This window comes from Lissotriton helveticus, chromosome 3_1, assembly GCF_964261635.1.
Source record: "Lissotriton helveticus chromosome 3_1, aLisHel1.1, whole genome shotgun sequence".
NCBI classification, from domain to species: Eukaryota; Metazoa; Chordata; class Amphibia; order Caudata; family Salamandridae; genus Lissotriton; species Lissotriton helveticus.
Genome location: NC_136061.1, coordinates 657,035,439 through 657,060,768, shown reverse-complemented (window position 1 = coordinate 657,060,768; position 25,330 = coordinate 657,035,439). Strand labels below are relative to the sequence as shown.

Genomic DNA, 25,330 nt, shown 5'->3' with positions numbered 1-25,330 from the left:
TGTAATGGTATGCGCTGTAATGACATACGATGTAATGCCTGCGTTGTAGTGACATGCGTTATAGTGTCATGTGTTGTAGTGACATGCAATGTAATGGCTGCGTTATAGTGACATGCGTTGTAAAGGATGTTGCGATGAAATGACTGCGTTGTAAATGTAATGCGAAGTAATGACTGCGTTGTAAAGGTTGTTTCCCCTCTCACTGTGGTTTTCCTAGAATGTGTCAGAACCAAATAGATTGGGTCAAGGCACAAGTCGGGGGCACACGCGGGTGGACAACGTCCACCCACTTTTTTCACAGGGTGAATGCTGTCCACCCTGCCAAGAATTTGGGCCCTACTGAATATTGTGCTGAACTCGTCTTGGTGTAATTTCCAAACACCGGGACACTTTCAGCAGCGCCTGCATGTTGTCTGCTTCCCATCTACAACAAGCAACAACGTGAAGGCGGGGACAGGCTTTCTTATTTATGACTCCTGCTGGGCCCATAACAAAGGCTGAATTTGAGGGGTCATCTGGCCTTCTTTTGTGCGAGCCTCTTGGCTGGGAGCAGTCAGGAGCCTCTTACCTGATGCAACTGAAGTGGAGAGGCAGCTTTTCACTTAGTTCAGTCCCTGTTTAGGAGATGTGCATTCACTGTAAGAATGTTAGATGTGTTGGTCTTTCCCAATATTTACACAAAGGAAATTGCATTTATATAGAACTTACTTCCCCTGAGGAGGCATTGAAATAATTTAAGTGCCACTATGTTTTCTTGTATAGCCTTACTCATTCCAATGCAGGGTATCAGAGCGCTTTACATCAACAGGTGCATATTACATGTATAATAAATTAAATACGTTTGTAAATGAATGTACAGGATGTGTAACATAAAACGGGGGTATTGCAAGTGTAGAAGTCACATATCATCTTCCATAGCTCATTGTGCTATTATCCCCGCAATGAGCTCAAACGTACACATGATAGTCTTGCTAAACATATATGTGAGTGCTTTAGATCTGATGTCGCTTCTTGTGACACCACTGCCTGTAAAGTCATGGCTTGCAATGCCGCTTTCTATGATGTCAATTCCTGTGATGCACCATGATGTCGTGCGCTGTGATGCGCACACTGCGATGGCACTTGCACACTGCCAAACTAGGTCATTCCCCCACTTCTTTTTTTAGGACTTGTGCCCTGGATTAGGCAAAGAAAGAAATCCTATGAGCTTCCTTCAAGGGGGTGAAAACATGTTGATAAGGAACAACTTTGGAACATAGTGCAAAATAATCGAAACTGTAGAAACAACCTCTCACCTCTCACCTCTCACCTGCAGCACACGTCTGGGTTTGTAACGACAAGTGTCAGGGGCTGGGGCAAAAATGCAAGTCTGTTAGGGACTCAGTGAAATGACACGTCATCTCCATTCATCTTTTCTTTATTGTGACAATTCCAGGCACACGCTCATCATTACTCAATGCCCTAGCTATAGGAATCAATAACAAAAATCTGAAGTAGGCTTCCCCCGTGCCTGGTACGGGCACCCAGATCGACAGGGGATACTCTGGACCTGCAGCAGATAATTAGACACACAGAATTGTATAACAAATGAAAACCTTTAGATTTTTCGAGGCGACACAACCTGCCTTCTCGTTACACGCTGTCTCAGAAGGATAGTCATTTGAAAGTCCAGAGGTTCTACATACAAGGTTCTGCCCATTTTAGAGGAGGATGTTTCTGTCTATTTTAAAATCAGAACGTTTTAACTGAAGATTTCGACCGTTTAGAATGAGAATGTTATACAGATACAAGTGTGCCCTTAACAGATCCACGCAATTCAGTATAAACGTGTTGGCACTATCAGAGCCCAAAAAAAACCTTAAATCTAGTTTCTATACACATCACATTAGTAATTACAAATAATGACAGGGATGACAGCACCGTCTTCCTGGGTTCAGAGTCACCTGAAAGGTCTGCTCGGGTGGTTAGAAGTTTCCTCGCAAGTGAAAGCATGAAATGTCCCACGCTGCTGAAGAATGGCCCAATGTTAGGCAAGTGTGCATCAGCCTTAAAGGAGCACGCCGCGCAGCATTGCTGAAGAAACTCGCTTTCTTCATTGGGATTAGATCCCTGATGCCAAAGACTATGTCAATATTGGAAAATACCACAGTCATCTGGAGGAGACTCAACCCCTGCTGAAGATAATCATACCTATGATGGAGGAAGGGTGACATTTTGAAGAAGACTGTGTCCGTGAGAAGACGGTGCTGATCATGCAGAACATTGATCCAAGATGAACACAATCATCTGTGAAATTTGTGATACAAAATATTACATCAATGTTAAAGAAGACTGTAGCCATGATGGAGAAGATTTCATCAGTGTTGAGGAAGGAAATTAGATCTATAATGCTGAATATTGTATCCAGGACGGAGAGCACTGTCGCAGGTTGGAGAACAGATACTCCATGTATTAATTGAATCCGTTCCACAGAACACTGTGCCCGTGCTGGAGAAGATTGCATCTTTCTCTGAGATGACAGAACACATGCTCTAGAAGACAGTACTGAGTTGGAAACAAGTATGTGTATGTTCATGTTACCTGTTAAGAGCTTTGCTTCTCTTTTGGTCCTCAAGGAAAAGTCCTGATCAGTCTATTGCATGCATGATCTCGTTCAGGGGCCTGCCTTCAGCAAAGAGAGAAGCGCCTGGAGTTAATGTTCATACGTGTGAGACCAATGTGCTTCAGCGGCATGGAGAGCGAGAAGGCGGCTTTGGGAGGAATGTTACATAGCAGGTCAGAGTCTTCCTCGCAGTCCTCCAGCCCGAAGGTGGCATCGTCCAGCATTTCCTTGTGCTGGTGGCAGGCTTGCTCCACCTTCAGCTGGTGGATCTGGCCACGGAGACGCATCAGCTGCCGGGCGAGCTGGTGGTCCAGCTCCTGCATCTCCTTCTGTGAAAGTCAGAAAAAAACACGTTACAGACCCACATTATACTGCCCTGGAGTTATAACAACAAATCTGGAGCGCAAAGGTGATATAGTTTAGTGGTAGAACAATATTACATAATACAAACTGAGTAGAGTGGAGGTGGATAAAGGCGAAATTCTGAGATATTCCAGGCGGATGTGTATTTCTGAACTGCCACAATGAGACAGTTTACTCTTTTGTGTGAACTTTATGCATTTTTACTCTGCCAGAAACCGTTTAGGGTCTACCAGGCAGACAGGGCCTCTGAGCCACAATCGTGGTGGTTGTGGTCTTTTTCTATTGGTGTCCTGGGGTCTCTCTTACTATGGAACTGCAAACTGAGCCAAGCACACCCCTCCAATCTTGAGTCTCAAGGTAGCAAGGACAAGCAAGGAAAAGCACCCAAAGGCTTCTCCGGGGCGATTCTGTTTGGAGGGCAAAGACTAAGAATTAAAATAGGGAAACAATAGATGCAATAGTTCACTGTCTAGCCTAGTGCTTATCTTTTAGTCAAAAGAAAGTGCTTTTAATTTCACAGCAAAGTGGAATATTGCACAAATAGATAGGGATACAACTACAATCACTCCCATGGGATTTATCAAGTGCTATACCCTTAACGGTGCCCTTCTCCTGCTCGATGGTGTCTTCCAATATCCACGGTGACCTCCCTACAATTCGGTATTAGGCAACATTAGACCAAAGTTTTACTTCACTGAGGCGTCACCGCTTCAGGAACTTGTGGGTAAGTCCAAATAGTTTTTAAGTCCAAATAACTCACTGGACAGGACAATTTCCTATGCCAGAATTATCCTTGTGTGTTTGTGACAGTATTTCAGTCTAGGGGTGGGAGAAATTCGTGGAGATTGATTTCCCTCTACCAGATTCTGCAGAATTCCGAAACGGTGTTCCGTGGGCATTTAGCACTATTTTCTCAGCACAAAATGCACGCTTATGTCCAAAAACCGGTGTGAGGATGAAAATTGCTTAAGAAAATAGTGCAGTCAAACGTCCAAATGTGCTCCCTCTTCCCGCCGTATTTAAAACCAATGCATACCACTTGGCACCATTGCGTACTCTGTAGTGACTAAAACTATGAATTACTGCATAATATGTAAGGGCACGGAGTAGTATGCAGTGTTTTTTAAACCAGGAGGGACTACTCCCTCTTCCCTGCATGTTTAGAACCCACAGCATAGCACTTGGCGCCCTTGCATACTCTGCAGTGATAGTCTAGTTCAGTCTTTTGAGGCCAGGCCTCACATTACCTTCTCAGTAGTGACGCTGCTTGGCTGGAGTTGGATAGTGTGCCCATCAGGCTCACTCCATCTGCATCTTCTTCAGCATTGCTCAACTGCAGCAGTGGTCATGCTCATGATTCATGTCACTGAAAAGCTCAGTGCGGCAGGCCATGTTGACAGGTGAGCATGTTTGGTAGTTACAGCTTCTGGGCCAGGGACAGGTCTCATGTTTTGGCAGTGATGGTGATTTCTAGGAGAATTGTGTAGCACATCTGCAACACCAGCCATTCGGGCCCGCTGCAAGGGTTCCGAACGACACACTGTTTTGTTTCGGTTTCTTTGGGGTGTTCGCCCGAGGAACCATATTGTAGGTGACTGGATTACCCTTGATGCCTCTGGTCAGTCTCAGTGATGTTTCTCATTGCTAGGCACACCTACAGCTTACGCAGCAAGTTTTGCAGACTTCAGGTGATGTCCCCTCACATAAGGGAGAGTTGCTGTGAAGCAGACGCAAGCCTTAGTCTAACCGCAGCTTTCAAGTTCTCCGCAAAGCACTCACTTCCTTAATGGGGTGCTTTAGGTCCCACTTTTATTCTCAATTTCCAGACAAGGAATGTGGATTCATTGTTTAAGGTTCTGGAACCTGTTTGAAGTGATTCCCTATTACATCTCATTTTCTGGTTCTAGTGCTGACATGTTGTTGGGACAGAAATATTCCCTGCTTTGTACACAGTCATGTCCCCTGTGATGCAAGTTCGAGCTACGAGTATTAGTTATCCTGTTTTTTTGGATTCCTGTCACACTCTCACACTAATTCAGTGTGTCCGCAGAGGCCTAAGTCTGTTCTGGACTTGTCCTGGACCTGAAGAGGCACACCCAGTGAACTCCTCATGGTGACAGCTGGACTGCTGTCCCTATCATGGTTTCCATACAAATAGTACGGTGAAGGCAGTATACCGTGTATTGTAGGAATTTTATGCTGACCAGGTATTTTCACCTGTGTCGTGTAAGTAGGACCCTACTGGCCCACTCACCCAAAGTTCTGCTGCTCGCAATTAACCCAGAATACTAGCCCAAAGATCCTGTGCACTTGTGTGCATTTATGCAAGTGGTGTGGTGTGTAGTATGTGGGTGTATTTGTAAACCAGAGTGACACAGGCCTGTGGGTTCCATTTTGGAAACCTTGGCCTGTTCATATGTACATGGTGGAGGTGAGGTTGATTTCCCAGACAGTGCATATATATTGCTGACATTCGTAAGACTGAAGGGAGGGAATCCAAGAAACTGAAGTGGGGAAAGATGAGAAAGGCTTCTTCTTAGAAATTCAATGATGTCCTTTCTGATAGATAGGACTGCTGATTCTTCTTCTTGGAAGTTCCATTTGGTGGATAGCATGGGTGAAAGGTGGGGTGGGTGGGGCTGCAGAATCAGTTGTCAATATGTGATGGATCCCTAGAAAAGGAGCAGCTCTGTCTCTCTTCCTGATCACTGTCAGCAGGGCTTTAAGTGAACCGGGTCTCACTGGAGCTGAGCACCGGCAGTTTTTAGGTCTCGCCTGTCGATGCGCATGCGCATCGAGCAAGCGAGACTATAGGGGCTCATCGACTCTTTATCTAACTTGCAAGGAATCGTGGCGATTCCTTGCAGTGCCCGTGACTTTTAAGCTCAATGCGCATGTGCATTGAGCTTAAAAGCGCGTGCACAGCCGCCCGCATTCCTCCGACACCTTTGAAGTGAAGCTTAGCTTCACTTCAAAGGCCCGGCTTCTTCACACCCACATGCCGCTCTGCCCCGCTCCGCCCCCTCCCCTGAGTCATCCTGCCTGCACGTGCGTCTTGTTTTACCCGCTCCGCCCCCTCCCCTTCCCGCCGTGTCGCATTTCTCCTCCCCCCTCCCCTCTCTTCCCTCCGTCTTGTTTTGCATTCTGAGCTCATTACTCTGAGAATTGCAGCCTCTACCTATTTCTTTAGAGTGAGTTTATATTTCCGGACACTCTTATTTAAACAGCATTTGCCTCACTGCCAAAGTAACCTGCAGCTCGGCTTCCGTTAATAACCTTCTAGATTTCCTCCATTTCATGCTACCTCATTCCCTCATGTTACCCATGGTAACCTCCTACGTGCTTCACTTAAAATCCACCCTCTAAGAAGAAATGCACTCAGGCCCTCGGCTGCGTCTTGTGGTCTCCGCATCAATTTGTGCTACTTGCTGGTCTTGCTCATGTTATGTGATCCACGGCATGTCCTGATTGCACGAGCGGGACCCGAGGGCTCAGGAAGAGCTCGGCCGACTTCATCCAGAGCGCGCGCATCCCACCCCCGCCCCCTCTGACATCTGCCCGCGAGCGGGACTCTGCTTGATTTCCTCCATTTCATGCTACCTCATTCCCTCATGTTACCCATGGTAACCTCCTACGTGCTTCACTTAAAATCCACCCTCTAAGAAGAAATGCACTCAGGCCCTCGGCTGCGTCTTGTGGTCTCCGCATCAATTTGTGCTACTTGCTGGTCTTGCTCATGTTATGTGATCCACGGCATGTCCTGATTGCACGAGCGGGACCCGAGGGCTCAGGAAGAGCTCGGCCGACTTCATCCAGAGCGCGCGCATCCCACCCCCGCCCCCTCTGACATCTGCCCACGAGCGGGACTCTGCTTGAATAATCCCCGCCGCACGAGGCATGGATCCCATTACCGTTTTATGGGTAGTTTAGTAAATTGAGATTTTTTGTCTAGTTGGCAGACTCAGCTGAGAGGCCAACAACTGAATGGGTGCGTGCGAAGAGTCCGGTAGCCTGTACTTCTGCCACGCACTTTTGTTTCTAATGCTTACAGAGCAGGCAGCGCTAGTATCTCACTCGCCTCTCGGCATTCATGCTTAGCTCCCTTTGTTAGTTTTTGGAGGGCAGTGTGATGACCCACTTTGTGGGATAGTTCAGAGTCAGGTAGCCTGCACTTCTGCCACGGTCTCACTAATTCAGAACGCATTTTTTTTTACTGCCTCATTAGTTAACCGCTCCACCTCCACTTTTTTGTCTAGTTGGCAGACTCAGCTGAGAGGCCAACAACTGAATGGGTGCATGCGAAGAGTCAGGTAGCCTGCACTTCTGCCACGGTCTCACTAATTCAGAACGCACTTTTTTTTTTACTGCCTCATTAGTTAACCGCCCCACCTCCACTTTGTTGTCTAGTTGGCAGACTCAGCTGAGAGGCCAACAACTGAATGGGTGCATGCGAAGAGTCAGGTAAGCCTGTACTTCTACCACTCTACCGCCCTCACTCTACCACCCTCACTCTACCACTTTACCGCCCCCACTCTACCACTCTACCACCCTCATGCTACAGCCCTCACTCTACCGCCCTCACACCCTCACTCTACCGCCCTCACTCTACCACCCTCACTCTACCGCCCTCACTCGTTGCCACCACAACATCACTCAGCGCCACCACAGCATCAATCTGTGCAACCATTCAACAACAACTGGTTCAAATATGTTCTGTCAATGTTTCAAGCTTTATTACAAAATGTCATAAAAAGATGTTACATTTTTTCACTTCTGTTCTTGGATTTTTGTCACAATAAAATACACTGAACATAATCTTCACAAAAGTTATTTACAAAAGTTTAAGCTATTGCCATTATAAATTACAATACCTTTTATTTAAGTATTAATTATTTAAAAAATTAAAAGCCATTGTTATTTGTAATATCAATACATCTAAGTCACGTAAATACAACACATATTGCATTACAAATGCTATAGGTGTCACATTTGCGAAAGTTAAAACTATTGGCATTGTAAATGACAAAGCTATTAATTTTGCTATTTTCAAAACCAACACATAAATACAAAATGTGTCATTTACAATACCAATAGGTCAAACTTTCCTAATGCGAGACCTATTGCATTCACCCTCAACCCCTCACCCTCACACAGTGCAATAGGTCTCGGAGCATTTGAGTTAGAGCTTTTAGATTTGTTTATGGCTTTTTTTCTTTGTAATTCTTTAGCATTGCCTACAGGAAACAAAAATGCTAAAGATTTTAAAAAAAAACCCATAAACAATTCTAAAAGCACAAACTCTAATGCTGCGAGACCTATTGCATTTCCAATGCTTGTTTAAAGGAGGCCTCGAAACAGGTCTCTATCGGGCTCTGTTTTATGCCCTGGCACAGGTGGTCCGTTTTTCCCCTGACTGCAGTGACAGCAGGCACATGGATGTGCGTGTGCTCACACTGCTCACTACTCACTAGTGGAGAAGTTACGGCATGACGTCATGCCAGGTGAGCGTTGTAGGAGAAGGGTAATCATTTAAAGAGTCATTTTCTCTCTGGATTTCCCTTCTCTTTTTGATACTCAGGAGCAGCAACATTACTGTGGTGTCACCAGGGCTTTAAGTGGAAGCTTTTTCAATATTATATACAAGCCATAGTTGCTGCTTATTTATCTTATGCAACTAACAACCATTGACAAAGCCAATAGTCCTGATATGTTGTAGGTATGATATTACCGGTATCATATATATGATGCAATAACAGAAACGGCAAAATACAAGTGGGGTGGCACACTATGCTAAGCACAGATGTTTGGCTTACGTGTTTTTAAGTCACGCCGTTAATTACGTCGGCCACATCCCTTTTAGAGACCCCCTGGTTTTTCTCATCCCACTTAAAGCACTGACTGTCAGGTATGGCTGTTGGTAGTCAAGGTGGAGAATGCTCCCACCTGTTTGTGTCTCGTTTGCGGGTGCTCCACCCTGGATACAACCATGTTCTAAGGAGCATCACTCAAGACAGAGACTGAGTCTGGAAGACAAGCTGTGCAAGACACATAAAAGGAGAACAGACCCAAACTAGTTCTGAAAAGGCAGACTGGGAATTCAATATCCTGTCTGTCAACTGTAGGTAAAAGGGGGAGCAGCAAGTCCACTTGTTCTACTTCCAAGTTCTCTTCAACCAATGATGTGGGACTAAGCAGGGCACTCAGAGGACCACTGCAACACCACGGGTTGCCAGACAGCCAGTTCCCCCAGAGGTGGGTGAGGGGATAACACCTGGAATCTGATCTGAAGGAAGAATTGCTGACTTCTTCTGGGACCCAAGTGCGAGGGAAGGAAAGTGGAGGGAGAGTGCACCGTTGGAACGGGCCGTACCAACTGACCCCAAAAGGTTTGTTCATTTCTTCTAATTGTCAAAAAACGATACATTGCCACTTGTGGCTTACATCAACAACTCAAGGAATGGCTAGATTCCCATGTTGACAAATGAGGACACACTGTGCGCCCATCCTTGTCACCAGGGACAGGCCTAGACCTTCGTGTGCATTCTGGATTAGTGTTTTAGTTGAGCCAGTAAAAAGTCAGGATATCAGTATCACATGCCTTAGATTACTCGCGGGGAGGAGGGGTGCAACCCCGTACACAATGTGGGGGACTCAGTTCCCCCAAAGAATCACTCTAAGATTAGATATCACTGGCTCTGCCCCAGCTGCGAAGGACTTAAAAGGCACCTACTTGGCAGATAATCTTATGAGTTCCAGGTAAGGCGCTCAATTACCTATTCGGGTACAGCCGTGCAAATCCAACCTATAGATCCTGCCCGCAGCCTGCTGCCGTGCAAACCCCAATCCTTGGTGCCCGTCCAATAACGGCATTCCATTGGCAAAGGCAATTGTTATCAAGCCAGCCACCTGCAGCTGGTTCTCACGCCGGCCCAAATTCCAAATTCCAGTACAAAGCAGTGCGCCGCGGTCATTCACCTTTCAGCGGATTCCACCGGTCCAAGCTGCAGCTGGTCTGGAGTTCACGACGAGCAAGCAAGAGGTGTGGGAGCAAAGCACCCTGTACCACGTATGCGTGCGAGAAGCGCACGTGGTGCAAGGCTGCGCCAGGTGTGCATGCAGGTGGTGTCTCTGCGCGCGCCTGGCAAGGAACGTGGAGGCCAAGCAGTGATTGGACGAGAACTGAAGCGGCTCTGGAGGAGACTCCTGTGCCTCGTGCCGGCTTCAAGCTGCTCTGAGGGTGAGGGAGCGGTCCCTGGACCAGGCATTGAACAGTTCTCGTGAGTCCCGTCCCGTCACTATCACGGCCTTGTTTACTTGCGGGATGGCTGGAGCTGGGACTGGGTTATGTCTTGGGCATAGCCCGGAGACCGGAGTTCCAATATCCTTATAACATATAACAGCGGTACTTTAATTGTATTTATTATTTTTGGGTGTGCTTTTTTATAATTCGCGAACTTGGTCCAAAGGCCTAAGAGTTCTTTACATGACCACCAGATTATATTACACAAGGCTCGATTTTTTTTTTTTTAGGCACATGGAGATTAAATGATTTGGCCAGTAAATTACAGAATGTGGAGCCGACGCGCACCTACTGTTTACTCTGCTGTAATTTCAGACGGACTCCATCCCAGAATCAGGTGTTTTCCGTGATGATTTATTTAGCCTGGCAGTGTTTGTCGACTGTTGGGTTATGAGAGACCTGCAGGCCAGGCAGCTTCCGGGTGGGACATCAAGACGGCACCGTCTCGCAGGGAGAGGTGGCGGGTGTGGTCTTGCAGCACACCTTACTAGCAGGAGAGGACGTGGCTACTCTGCCCTCACTAATGCAGCAGCGCAGCAGGGCTGTAATAGGTCCTGGTGCAAGCAAGTATCATGGTCACATTGACTGCTGCTGGGGCGGTAAATACAGCTATTATAAGGGTTCAATAGGCCACTCAAGGTTTGGGCCCCGGTGCCACTGCACATGCTGCACGCTGGCAGAATCGGCGGGTGTTTGTACAAGCTTGACCCCACCAATAATTTATGTTGAGAGCTCGAGGTGTGGGGACAGGTAGAACATTTCTTACTCTATACCGCTCGGACCCGTGCAAAGCTCGAGTATTGCCGGGCGCCAGTATTCAGGACACTGGGTGAAATAAAGTGATGAGGAGATCCAAATGTAAACAGGAAGGGTTACTAGAAATGCACAAGGCTGTGAGTACAAGCAATCCTTTATTTGCTAGACCCCTAGTACGCAACCATTTTAATACTTAATACACTTGTTTCATTTGTACAAAACCTGGCACTTTTTGATGCACAGAGCAAGTGTGATGCCGAGTAGTTTTAAAAAATAACTTTGAGTCATTTACGAAGTCAGCGGCCCTATAGTGCTAGGCAAATGATATGCATGTGACAAGTAAAATAATTGTAAATGTTCTTTTCACATTCCGGTTTGTGATTCTATCGAATTGATTGTTGTTTTTTCATACAACTCAGTCAGGATAGCCTTCAGAGCCCTAATAAAAACATAATATGTTTACAAACCTCTGAGATGCATCTGGTTTTATACAGGAAAATCTATATTTAAGCCACATATTTATTTGCTTGCATACAGAATGTCACCTTGTAAAGTTGTTCCTTCTATTGATGAGTGCAAAAGCAGGGTTCATTAGGCTGCACAGCCATATCTATACTATGACCCAGCAGCACTCTATGCACTCAACCCAGGCTGCAAGAACAACTGCAAGCTAGCTTCGCCGGCCGACACCCATGGACCCTTCAGCTGTCACCGCTGCAGTCAAACCTACAGCACCACCAGGATCCCGGACCCAGCACAACCCAACCGCAAGAACACACCCGAACCGAAGACCCTGCAATGCATCCTCCTCAATGTCCGATCACTCCACAAAAATGCCACCGAAATCTGGGACCTCCTCGACAGCACCACCCCGGACGTAGCGTTCTTCACCGAAACCTGGACCAACACCACCTCGGGACCGGACATCGCCATCGCCATTCCCCAAGGGTACAAGATCTCCAGGAAGGACCGCCACACCCGCCTGGGAGGAGGAATCGCCTTCGTACACAAATCCACCCTCCGCCTGAGCACACTCCCCGACGAGCCCACAGACATCAGAAAAACAAGAAAACAAACGATCGAAGACAGAATATCCGCACACAGACACAACAGCAAAGAACTCTTCAACATCATCAAGGAGTTAGCACAACCCACCAGCGAGTCGACTGACATCCCTCCCTCACAAGACCTCTGCGACAAGCTTAGCACCTTCTTTCACCACTAAATCAAGAACATCTACGACAACTTCAGCAAAGACAACCAACACACGGCACCCCCACCAACCACCCGACACCCTGAAGCCAACGCTTGACAGATGGACAGCCCTCACCACCGAAGACACACTGAAGATGATGAAGTCAATCCACTCCGGGGCCCCCAGGGACCCCTGCTCCCACCACATCTTCAACAGAGCCGCCAACACCATCGCACCCATGCTCCGCCACACCATCAACCGCTCCCTGGCGACCGCCTCGTTCCCCGACGGCTGGAAACACGCGAGGTCAACCCCCTCCTGAAGAAACCCTCGGCGGACCCCACCGACCCAAAAAACTACAGACCCATCTCCCTGCTCCTGTTCCCTGCGAAAGTCATCGAGAAAGCCATCAACAGCCAACTCACCACATTCATCGAAGAGCACAACATCCTTGACTCCTCCCAATCCAGCTTCAGGAAAAACCACAGCACAGAAACTGCCCTCCTCGCTGCAACAGATGACATCCGCACCCTACTGGACAAAGGATAAACAGCAGCCCTCATCCTCCTCAACCTCTCAGCGGCATTCAACACAGTCTCCCACCGCAGCCTAAGATGCAGACTTCACGATGCAGGGTTCCAGGACAAAGCCCTCGACTGGATCAGCTCCTTCTTCTCCGGCAGAATGCAGCGGGTCAGACTCCCCCCTTTCCTCTCGGACCCTACACCAACCACCTGTGTAGTCCCTCAGGGGTCCTCCCTCAGCCCGACGCAGTTCAACGTCTATATGGCTCCGCTCGTCCCCATCGTCAGAACCTATGGACTCAACATTGTGTCATATGCAGACGACACCCAACTCATCCTCTCCCTATCCAACGAATCCAAGACAAAACTTTTGAGAAGGTACGGAAGCCATCGCCAAATGGATGAAAAATAGCTGCCTACAACTAAACACCAACAAGACGGAGGTACTCCTCATAGACCCAAACCCCGACACCTAGAACGACACCTGGTGGCCCCCTGCCCTCTGAAACCCACCCACCCCCAGGGACCACGCACGCAACCTGAGAATCATCCTGGACTCCGAGCTCAAATTGGACCACCAGATCAACTCCGTCTCGTCCTCCTGCTTCCACACCCTCCGCCTCCTACGTAAGACCTTCAAATGGATCCTCGTTGAACGCAAAAAGACCATCACTCATGCTCTGGTCACCAGCAGACTCGACTACGGCAACGCACTCTAAGCCGGAATAAACAAAAACCTCACCCGCAAGCTACAGAACATCCAGAACACCACAGCAAGACTGGTCGTCAACCTGCCAAGACACTGCCACATCTCCCAGCAACTGCGCACACTCCACTGGCTCCCCATCGAGGCAAGAGTCACCTTCAAGATACTCACCTACACTCACAAGGCCCTCCACGACACCGAACCAGCATACCTGAACAGCAGACTCAAATTACATGCACCCCAAAGGACCCTACGATCAGCCCAGCCACGCCATGGTCCCACGCACCAGAAAAAACAGATCGGGAGGCCGCTCCTTTTCCTTCCTCGTGGTCGGGGCCTGGAACGCCCTCCCGCTCCACCTCATACAGACAACATCGCACCCCATCTTTGCAAGAGACCTCAAGACCTGGCTCTTCGACAGACCACCTCCTTGATGGACTGGAACCTGCACTCCCCTGCGCCTTCAGACCCTTACGGGTGAGTAGTCACGCTTAACAAACGCTTTGATTGATTGATTGATTGATGATGAATTGACATATGTTTTTAGGACCTGTTCTCTGCTTTCGAGGTGCAAAGGAGGGATCTTGGGTGTCCAATAGGGGCTTGTTGGCACTCAAAAAATGAATAAATTACTGTCTTAATCACGGTTCTGGAATTGGGGAAGTAAGAGGTGGTTCCATACATGCCAACATTTAGCAACACCTAAGAAGGAGCTTTTAAGAAATAGAAAGGGGGGATTTAATTGTCCTATTAACTTGAATGGGAGTTTAGGAAGTTTTATGCAGGAAAATACTAAAATAACACCCAGGCGTGTTGGCACGCATGTAGTTAATCCTAGGGGTTTTTCAAGGACCATCAGACACAAGTGTAGGGACATCCCACGAAATACACTCGACATCTTGTTTCAGTGGAGCTGCTCGTATGACCAGGGCCCCACCAATAATCTGTTGATCTTCACTATCATGCCTGCCAGAAGGTTGGGAAGGCAGATAGCTCACCATCACTAACTTTACAGGGGAGGGAAGGCAGATAGCTCACCCTCACTTACCTACCAGGTGAGTGAAGGCAGACAGCTCACCCTCACTAACCCACCAGGAGAAGGGAAGGCATATAGCTCGCCCTTCCTAACCTACCAGGCGAGTAAAGGCAGACGGCTCATCCCCTCTAACTTCTAGGAGAAAGGAAGGCGGATAGCTCACCCTCACTATCTTACCAGGAGAGTGAAGGCAGGCAGCTCACCATCACTAACTCACCCACCAGGAGAGGGGAAGGTAAAAAGCTCATCCTCACTAACTACCAGGAGAGGGGAAGGCAGATAGCCCACCCTTGCTAACCTACCTGAAGATGGGACAGATATCTCACTCCCAATAACCAGGAAAGGGACATGCGTCACATTCACTAAACTACCAGGAGAGGTGAGGGAGAAAATAGTACACACTAACTACCCCATAAAAAGTCAAGGAGAAATAGTAAGTAGGCACTTTTATCCTTTGCAGGACTATGGAAGTGGTCCTGACGCAAGGGATCAAGGATGTTGTGGAATCAATGTGGTCGACAGGGTTCTTGCTGCAACTACTCCTTGGTCTATGGAGAGGGTGAGGTGATTCTGGCCACAGAGTGGACATCCATCGAAGTCCTCTCGATGTGTGGAGAAGGCCAGTCACAACTGGACTAGTAGTCGACAAGTATCACGTTCACTGGCCAGTCCTTTCTGGGTTGATAGCTTGCCCTCTGTGAGTCCCAGTTGCACTACGATAACACTCCTGGGTTCAGAAACTTGGGTGCAACTTTGTGCATTGGGTCCTGGTCCCTGTTGCTGCGTGGCATTGGTTGGCGGCAGGTTTGAAGACTTTGGGCTACCATCTTGCCCTGCAGGCTTCTTCAGCTCTGTTGTCCCAGTGCTGCAAACAGGAGGCCAGTCAGCTGATCCTTGGAGTTTCTTGGGCTTGGCTGAGCTCTAGACATGACTTCTTCTTGAGCATGGCATGGCATGGCATGCACAGTCCCTCTCTTTTGCAATCACCAGGTATAGCGGTGCAGTCCACAATAGTGCCGCTATCTTTGCCGGATCCACGGTGGAGCAGGGCCGCCCTCCCTCTGTACTTCTTCCAGTCCAGTTGAGATCTGAGTTCGGGGTGCCCTACTTATACTCAGAAAATGCCATCAGGGAAGGATGCAGTTGGTAGCCTATGGGCTACCGGGTTTCCTCCCACCTAATGACCACTTCCTGAATAGTGTGTCATCTTGGCATCCCAGGATGCACCATTTTAATCACATCCAATATCGCACGATCCTTCTCTCGGCATGTGGAGTTTCCAAGCCCAGCCTAGAGGTGTGGCGGCCAAGGGGATACACGTTCTGGAAAACTGGTTCAGCAACTGTTTTCCTCGCTCCTGTCTCTAGTGCCAGCATGTCTGCCTGAACAATGGAGAAGCCCCTCTCCCAAGTGTTACCCATTTGCCCTTCAATGGTGGCTTCTCCTTTCAAAATCGCCTTTTGAGCCAACAAACGTGGGGCTTCCTGAAGAAGAGAGGTGATTTCTCATTCCAGAGCAGACCCCTATTGTATCCTTTCCTTGGAGTTATTAGCATGTCTCCCCAAGAAGGCAGAAATCTGGCTCCGAGACAGGACCCCATGTGCAACAGGGCACAGGGGACTAAAGGCAACAAAGTGGCAATGTGGCTAAAATTGCACACTGGAACTTGTTGCCGTAATTTTGACTCACTTCTGGCTTAATGTAATCAGTTGTTTGATACCTTGGTTGACCCATTTTGGTCACACCATTCCAGAGTTAGAGCAGCTGAGGGGTCAGTGTGTAACTCCGTACTCACCAATTGTGCAACCAAGCCTTTTCACAGTAAAAATAACAGTTTTGCATCTTTACTATCAGAACATGTAAAATATATGTATTGCCCTTGAGATATTTTTCACCCTGCCTTAGGTCTCCATAGGACTGCCATAGAGGTGAATTACACATATACCAGGGGGAAGTAAGGCTTTTCCATACCTTGAAATGGCAAAGTTGTCTAGCAGTATAAAGTGCTCTTCTATCCTGCCAATGGTGGGCTGGGAGTCTTGCTTTATTCGTGTCACCCAGGGTGGCACTACCAGTTATGTTATGTTATGTTATGTTATCCGGATTTATTACGCGCACAGATGCCCCAGCAAAGGGGCGTCCTGGCGCGAGAACAGAACCTTAAAACCGGACAGAGAGAGAGAAACACAACACAACAGCAGAACTAAGGAGCTAAAGGAAAAAGGAAGGTTTTAAGTGCTGCAACCCCTATGGGAGACCCACTAACGTACATGCCCTGGGTACCCCGTGCATGTAAGTTAGAGGGTCACCCCCAGGGAACCATTTACTAGGGACTTACAGGTAAGTTAGACTAGCCAATAGGGTATGAGCCAATTCAACATACCTGTTTATGTGACCATACAAAAAAGGTATTTCCTTATATATACAGTATAATGGTATTAAGTGTATCTAGGGACACATACTCTGATATATCACAAGATCATCTTGATTATAATATGAATAGATGTTCCATAAAGGGTAAATATGTTTTATTATAATGCCACTGATGTGCACTGGTAATAAGTGAAACCACTTGGCCAAAGCCTGAATGGTTTGTAAATGCAACCAGAAACACAGGATGCCATAGTTAGTCCACAGGGACACTTTACTTCTTATGACAGAAACCTTGCTTGCATATGTTTTCAATCCTCAACTCAAAGCTATCTCCTCCAGGGATTCCAGAGTCTCCCATATCCCACAGATATTGGGCTGCAGGGGCCTGCGTTATGCCCCTGATCTCCTCCCTGTTTTATCTTCTCAGTGGTCAAAACTGGTGCCATCTCCCACCCAGTGGCGTAGCACGGTCAGGTGGTACCTGGTGTGGAAAATTTCTTGTCACCCCCAGCTTGACAAAATGGCAAAAAATGTGTGTTTAAAACAGATTTTTTTGCCATTTTGTCACCCCCCCTCAGCAATGACACCCGGTACAGCCCGCACCCACCACACCCCCTTCCTACGCTCCTGCTCCCACCGCACTCCACACAGACTTACGCTGCACAGACCTGTGAAGAGTGGTACTGCCAGGTTACATCTGGCATAATGTATTTACTTAGTGAAAAACACTATGAAGAGGCTGTTCCACGTGGCACAGGGTACACTGACGTATTTGCACTGCTTGGTTAAACATTTATAAAGGGTAGTATTGCTAAATCAATGTTCTTCCTGTGAGCATAAACGCTGGTTCAGTTTGAAATTTCCATTCAAGTGCACTGCAGTGTGCCTCAATAATTTGGAAGGATTACAGAAAGAAACTAGCCATTTTAAATTAAAATTTACAGTGTATTGAGGGTGGAACCCTTCAAAAGAAAACTCTGTCCCTCCTCATCCAGAAATATTCATCGTGCAGCATCACCTCATCAATAAAGGAATTAAGGAAATAAGAACATAACGGCTGGGCATATTCTTCAGATCGCCACAATACAATCAATGTCTAACGGACTTTAAATGCTTATACAATTGATGGGTGCAGATTCCATTTTTTTTGTGATTATTCTTTGGGGATTTCCCAAATAGGGAGTGGAGAGAAGTGCACTTCCTGGTTTCCCTGCACCACCACTACTTAGCCTAATTATTCTTGTTGACAGGTGCGGTACCATTGCCTTAACCCTCAGTTGTTCTGATTCACATGTTTTTTATTTATCCTTGGAATCGGCTTTGCCGATTCTTGCCATAGCCTCTTCCTTTGCTACGCCCAGCCATTATATGGCGGCCTCTGAAGAGCGTTTATTTCTTAGCGATTAGCAGTTTAGTATTTAGGGTTACTGTGGAGGAACCAGATGTTCGTGCTCGTGCATTTATCGCACGGCGCACTTCAACCGTCACTTTGGAGCTTATGGATGGTTTCTGTTCTGCGCTTCAGAGTAAATGTTGAATGGAAGAGGTGTAGCAGTGGAGTCTCTCTTTTATCCCATTCCCCTTCCCCCTCTCTACTGGTAGTGGAACTGACTTCCGCTCCCAGTGGAGTTTGGGTTTTGGAGATCAGTCACCTGCTCCTGTGGAAGACCAAGGTAGAAGGTGTGTGGTACTTGACAGATTGAAGTGCCAAACTCCAACTTCCACCTGGGCAGGATGGCGGAGGGATTAGATGTTAAGGCCTTAGCTGCAGTCCTGGAAGGAATACAAAAACAACTTAGTGAAACCAGGGAAGATAATAAGTACCTACGAGAGGAGGCTAGAAAGTCAAGTCAGGAAGCTAGTTTTTTCAAACAGCGTTTCGAAGATTTTGTTGCAGGAATGAACCCATTGACTAAAGAGAATACATCTTAACCTTTTCCCCCTCTCCCTCAGCAGCTGAATTAACCACGCAAGTCATTCATGATATTTCCCCAACTGCTCCTTTAGCTTCACCCGAGAGATTTAATGGAGACCCACATAAGGCACCAAGTGTTCCTCACTCAATGCTCCTTGCACTTCCTTTGTAGACCCATCATTTTTAAGGAGGACCAATCAAAGGTTGAATTCTCATTGTCTTACCTGAGTGGGGATGCTGCAGCGTGGTCCATGCCACTGGTAAATTGTAAGAACCCTATTCTTTACAACTTTGTAGACTTCAAGGCAGAGTTCCTTCGAATATTTGATCGGAGAACCAAAGCACAGACCACCGATAATGAACTCTTAGATTTAAAACAAGGCAATCGGGAATTGGTGGCATACCTAGCACAATTTAATACATTAATTGTTGAGATCCAATGGCCGGAGGCGAAGAGAGCAGCTGTTTTTTATAGGGGGCCTAAGGATGAATTGAAAGATGGGTTGGCTCAGATTCCCAAAAGACCTATGGAGGTTTATGAGTTAATTGACTTAGTACTTCGAATCGATCAGCGACAAAATGAAAGAAAGAACCAGCGTTGCAAAGAAACTCGACCATTCCATCCTCACTTTGACAGGGTCAGATCTGAATCTACCAAACCAAGTGAGACAGTGGTTGGTGAAGAACCTATGCAGATTGGTTCCGTGAGAGGGCCTCTCACTAAGGAGGAAAGAGAAAAAGGTAGGAATGGAAGACTGTGCATGTACAGCGGAAAACCAGGACATTTTGTCAAAGAATGTCCGAAGAAGCCTGAGTCCAGTGCTTGGGTAAAAGACAGGCCCCACAAGTAAGAGGAGTTGCTCTGGTGGGTGCGTCTGATAAGACAACTCCTGATTCGCAGCACGTTACAATCGGCAGCGCCTCATTAGATCATTTCCAGTTTGATTAAGTTTGGAACCACCAAGGTTGATGAGATCTCAGTAATGATCCATTCTGGGGCAACTGGAAATGTTTGCGACATCAAGTTTGCTCAATCGTTGGGTATCCAATTTGTAAAGAACCTCAAACCAGAACCTGTGCATGCAGTAGATGGTACTAACCTGTCTTCTGGACCTATTGTTTTTGATACAGAGGAATTAACTGTGATTGGCCCAGGTTTGCATCATAGTTACTTGAGGTTCAGTCTCATTGATGCCCCACAGTTTCAGTTGATCTTGAGGCTTCCGTGGTTGATGGAACACAATCCAAGAATAGACTAGGCTAGAAGAATGGTGGAATTGAATTCTGATTATTGTAAGGAGAATTGCTTCCATTCCAGGGTTGTGGATCATCTTCCTTCTCAATCGTCTCTTTTGGCTGGAACTCCCTTTGTGATTTGTGCTGTTGAGGTTCCCAAAATCCCTGTGGAATATCAAGAATTTAAGGCAGTTTTCGATTAACAAGAGGCACACTGGCTCATCGGGAGTATGACTACAAGATTGAGTTGGAACCCGGAGCTTCTTTACCGTGCAGCCGAATTTATGCACTCACGGAAACTGAGAATGGTCATTTAAAGGAGTACTTAGATCAATATTTGGCCAATGGTTTTATCCGGCCTTCGCAATCCCCTGTTTCCTCTCCACTTTTTTTTATCCCAAAGAAGGATGGGAATCTTAGGACATGCATTGATTATTGCGCCTTGAATGCTGTCACCAAAAAGAATCTTACCCTTTACATTTGATCTCCGAATTGCTGGACCAGGTAAAGGAAGCTAGAGTGTACACTAAACTGGATTTGCAAGGGGTCTATCACTTAGTACGAATGGCCGAAGAGGAAGAGTGGAAGACAGCCTTTAGAACTCGATTCGGTCTTCTTGAGTATCAGTTTATGCCCTTCAGTCTGTGTAATGCCCCTGCAGCTTTCCAGCACTTCATCAACGATGTGCCCCGTGAATTCTTGGACTGCTGTCCAGTGGTTTACATAGATAATATTCTCATCTTTCCGGCAAACCAGGAAGAACATGTTTTGCATGTACGCACAATCTTGAAAAAAATAACTTGGTCACCAGCTTTTTGTGAAACTGGAAAAGTGTGTTTTTCACACCACTCAGGTGGAATTTTTGGGTTTCGTATTATCCCCAGAAGGAGTGTCCATGGATGAATCCAAAGTGAAGGCAATTAAAGACTGGCCACCTCCTTGTACTGTGAAAGAGATCCAAAGTTTCCTGGGCTTCGCCAACTTTTATAGGCGTTTTATCAGCAACTTTTACGAGAAAGTAGCTTCAATTACTAGGCTCCTTAAGAAGAAAGAAAAATTTGTGTGGAGTCCAGAAACTGAGAGGGCGTTTCAGTATTTAAAGGAAATGTTCACCACAGCACCCATTTTGCAACATCCGAACCCAGAGGAACCTTTTTTTGTCGAAGCTGATGCATGCAATTTGGCTATTGGGGGGATCTTGTCTCAAAGGAATGACCACTGGGCAACTGCGTCCTGTCGCTTATCGGCCTCGAAAGTTGTCAGCAACTGAAATTAATTACTCTATTGCTGAGAAAGAGTTACTCGCAGTTAAAGATGCCTGTCAGGAATGGAGGCATTATTTGTTGGGTGCTGGGCATGAAGTTACTGTTTTTACTGATCACCGTAATTTGCAGTTTTTAAAGTCGGCTCAAACCTTGACCCCTCGGCAATTGAGTTGGTCCCTGTTTTTTGCTGATTACAATTTTGTTCTGACCTACAAATCTGGATCAATCATTGGAAAGGCTGATGCCTTGTCCCATTTGAATGGTGGGGATCAGGAAGAAGTTAAGGGAGAAGGTTGCATAATTCCAAAAGAGAAGATTGTCAGCATCATACTCTATCCTGAGTTGGAAGAGAAGATTAAAGGGTCACTTTCTGAACAGGAAATGCTTGCTTGGAGTAAAGAGGATTCCGAGAGAGCGATCAAGGATGGTAAGCCATATCATCGAGAGAAATTATTTGTTCCTAGAGAGCATCTACGAACTAAAATTATGGAACACTTCCATGAGGATCTCTTGGCTGGCCATAAGGGAATCAAAAAGACCTTGGATCTTAAAAAACTAGTATTTTGGTGGCCTAATGTTGACACTCAGGTGAGACAATATGTGGCATCCTGCGAACAGTGTGTTAAGGGGAAGGCCTCAAGACAGGTCCCACAAGGTTTACTATTGCCTTTACCAGTGGTCCCATATACATGGCATACGGTGTCGATGGATTTCATTGTTGACCTTCCATCTAGTCAGGGTATTCCACCATCTGGGTTGTGGTTGACCATTTCTCAAAAATAAGTCACTTTGTCCCTTTATAGTCTATTCCCAACTCAGCACAATTGGCCATCTTATTCGCTCAACACATAGTCAAGTCTCATGGAATTCCCAAGGTGGTTGTCTCCGATAGAGGGCCCCAATTCAGTTCTCGATTCTGGAGGGCCTTTTTGGGAAGATTAGGAGTGGACTCTCAACTGTCTTCCAGCTATCATCCAGAGACTGATGGTCAGACAGATAGGGTCAATCAGGAATTGGAACAGTACTTACGCCTTTATTTGATGGATCATGAAGGGGATTGGCCGAAGTTGATTTGGGCAGCAGAATTTGCGTATAATAATGCTGTTCACTCGTCTACCGGTTATTCCCCTTTCTTTTTTAATTCAGGTAGGCACTCAAACACCATAGTGGGTAAAACTGAGAGTGAGGTACCTGCAGTTAAGGAAGTTGTAGGTGAATTGCAGAAGGCCGCTCAAACTGCAACACAGAATCTGGTGAAAGCTAAGGAAGCACAAAAAAAGAAAAGAAGAGGGAACCCAGTTTTTGAGTCAGGAGATGAGGTTTGGGTTTCCACTCGTCACATGAGGTTGAAAGGGAATAGGAAATTCCAACCTAGATTTATGGGGCCTTACGTCATAGATCAGATGGTAAATCCCATTAGTGTGAAGATTAGACTCCCCACTAATGTTAGGATACACCCACTGTTTCATGTTTCATTAGTCAAAAGAAATCGGTCTAAGTTGAGGAAGAATCATTCATCAGTCCCAATTCAGTGTAAGTCTGGAGAGGAGTTTTAGGTCAAACGCATACTTGATTCTACGTCAAAGAAAGGGAAGATTTTTTATTGAGTGGATTGGAAGGGTTTTGGTCCCGAAGACAGATCCAGGGAACCAGCTTCTAATGTTCATGCCCCAAGATTGGTGTGTGAATTCCCTTACAAACCCAAGGAGGGAGGAGGAGGGGTTTTGGTGGGGGGTACTGTCAGGTTTAGCCCAGTTACCCTGTGTTAAGCTCCCAGCACAGGAGAAGGTTTTTTAATTATTCTTGGAATCGGCTTTGCTGATTCTTGCCATAGCGTCTTCCTTTGCCCTGCTCATCCATTAATTGGCGGCCTTTGCAGAGCGTTTTTTCCTTAGCGGTTAGCAGTTTAGTGTTTAGGGTTACTGTGGAGGAACGAGGTGTTCGCTCTCGTGCGTTATTTGCTCAGCACACTTCAACAGTCACTTTGGAGCTTACGGAAGGTTTCTGTTCCACACTTCAGTGTAAACGTTGAATTTTAGTCAACCGAGTTACTTAGTAATTGTATCTCCGCCTGACACCTTCTGGCAGTGGGTTCCAGCAGCTGAATCTGTCGTAAATGTCGGGTGACCTAATTCTTCGTTGGAGTTCGAGTTTGTTCCCATAACTTCGTGAGTGGCATATCATATCTGTATATTTGCTCTGCTCTTCACTGCAGTAAATTCTTTATTCTTTTGAAGACAGCGCGCTGCCTATTCTTTTAGAGATTGGAAGTTTCTTGCTTAAGGTTCTGTATCAGCGTGTCTCTCTAATTCTGCCAAAGACTTATGAATTGCATTATGTTCTGTTTAGTGAGGGAAGCTCTTGGATAGGAGCCTTCCTCTGAGCATTTTTAATATCTTTAGGTACTGTGACGCAACAGTAGCTACAAGAGAGAACTGCATGTTGGAGATTTAATCTTCCACTTCGGTGCTAGGAAAGTTAACTCTTACAAACCTTCAACTCAAATCTACTAAACACAGAAGGCTTCACTAATTTGGCTGTTTCTACCTCACCTCCAATTCAGTGTATGTATCAATATATATATATATATATATATACTCTGGAGAAAACCAAATGAACAACAGCGGCAATAACATCAATGCATCCCAAGGCACAAGAGTCATATCAGAACTATGTAAATGTAAATGTACAGGAATTTATATAGCGCAAATCACCAAGCGGTTTCTAAGCGCTTGCTTAGGGAACCCGTCCTGGTATTCCCCTGTGAGATAACCCCGGCAGGGTATCCGCAAGGTGAAAGCCAGGCATCCCGCCGCGAGGGGCCGTTGTGGAGATTAAGCAAGCTATTGCCCAGAGTCGCAGAGTGTGAGCCCATGAATCGAGTAGGCACCGGAGCGAGAATTGTCAAGTCCATGGACATTTTAGGACTCAAGACCACGCCGAGCCGGGAATTGAACCCTGGTCCTGGTCTGACCTCTGCTTCCAGGTCTGCCTCCTCTAACCAGTGAGCCACACTTCTCCCACTATGGGAGACGGAGGGTCGGGGCTATGATAATACAAATGATGAAAAGATTGAAACAAATGAAATTGACCAATGGGGGAATAGAACCTCACTAATCACTAATTTCAGGCCCCCTTCTACATTCTACCCCATTATCCCACGAGACAATCTTGACATCTTTCATGAGAATGTGGTATCTGATTTGAAAGACCTGCAAAAAAATGTGGGAAAGACCAAAAAACACTTTGACAACCAATCACGGCAGTACACTGCACTCACCAACAGATTGAGGAAAGAGAAGGATCTGGTGGTGAGGATGAGTGACAAAGGCGGGAACGTGGTTCTGATGACCAAGGCCAATTATGACAAGGAAGCTTACATTCAGCTGAATGATCGGACATGTTATGAGCGCATCCACACACGTGTATTAACGAATATCAAAGAAGAATACCATCGTAAATTAGCAAAATGGAGATCCACCAAATTGATTTCAGAAGCTGAATTCAAGTATCTAAAAGTCGACAGTCCCATAACACCGATACTATACTTTATACCAAAAGTACATAAGGACCCTCTGAATCCACCGGGTAGACCTATTATATCTGCCAGAGGTAGCCTCCTTGAGCACACATCTGTGTACATTGACTACTACCTACAAGGTTATGTACATCAATTGGGCTCATATGTACAAGATACAGGGGACTTTTTGACTAAAATACAGGATATTGAATTGTCGCCAGGAGATTGGCTGATAGCTTTAGATGTCACAGCATTATACACAAGTATAACACAAAAGGATGGCCTAAATGCAGTTCGCTATTATTTGTCAAGAAGGGGTCCAGAGTTTAAAGAACACAATGCTATGCTCCTTGATATGTTGGAATTTTGTTTGGTTAATAATATTTTTTTGTTTAACCAGCAAGCATACCGCCAGTTGCAGGGAGTAGCCATGGGGGCCAGCTTCTCCCCAAGCTTCGCTTGTCTCCACATGGGAGCTTGGGAGGAGTTGGTCCTTGGCCTTGTATACCAGCACTACATACGCAATAATCTGGTGGCTT

At 46.4% G+C, this 25,330-nt stretch overlaps 2 protein-coding genes across 3 annotated transcripts in view; both read right to left on the bottom strand.

The window, feature by feature from the left end:
- The window catches only part of LCK (LCK proto-oncogene, Src family tyrosine kinase), a 564,072-nt gene that overhangs the window by 354,117 nt on the left and 184,625 nt on the right, over nt 1-25,330 (bottom strand). The gene's annotated exons all lie outside the window — the stretch shown is intronic.
- Nucleotides 1,402-25,330, bottom strand: part of LOC144822799 (protein FAM167B-like) — a 62,060-nt gene continuing 38,131 nt past the window's right edge. Inside the window, exon 2 of the mRNA XM_078680691.1 lies at nt 1,402-2,931. Coding sequence (XP_078536817.1) covers nt 2,668-2,931 — 264 coding nt within the window. The 3' untranslated portion in view covers nt 1,402-2,667. The remainder of the gene's footprint in view (nt 2,932-25,330) is intronic.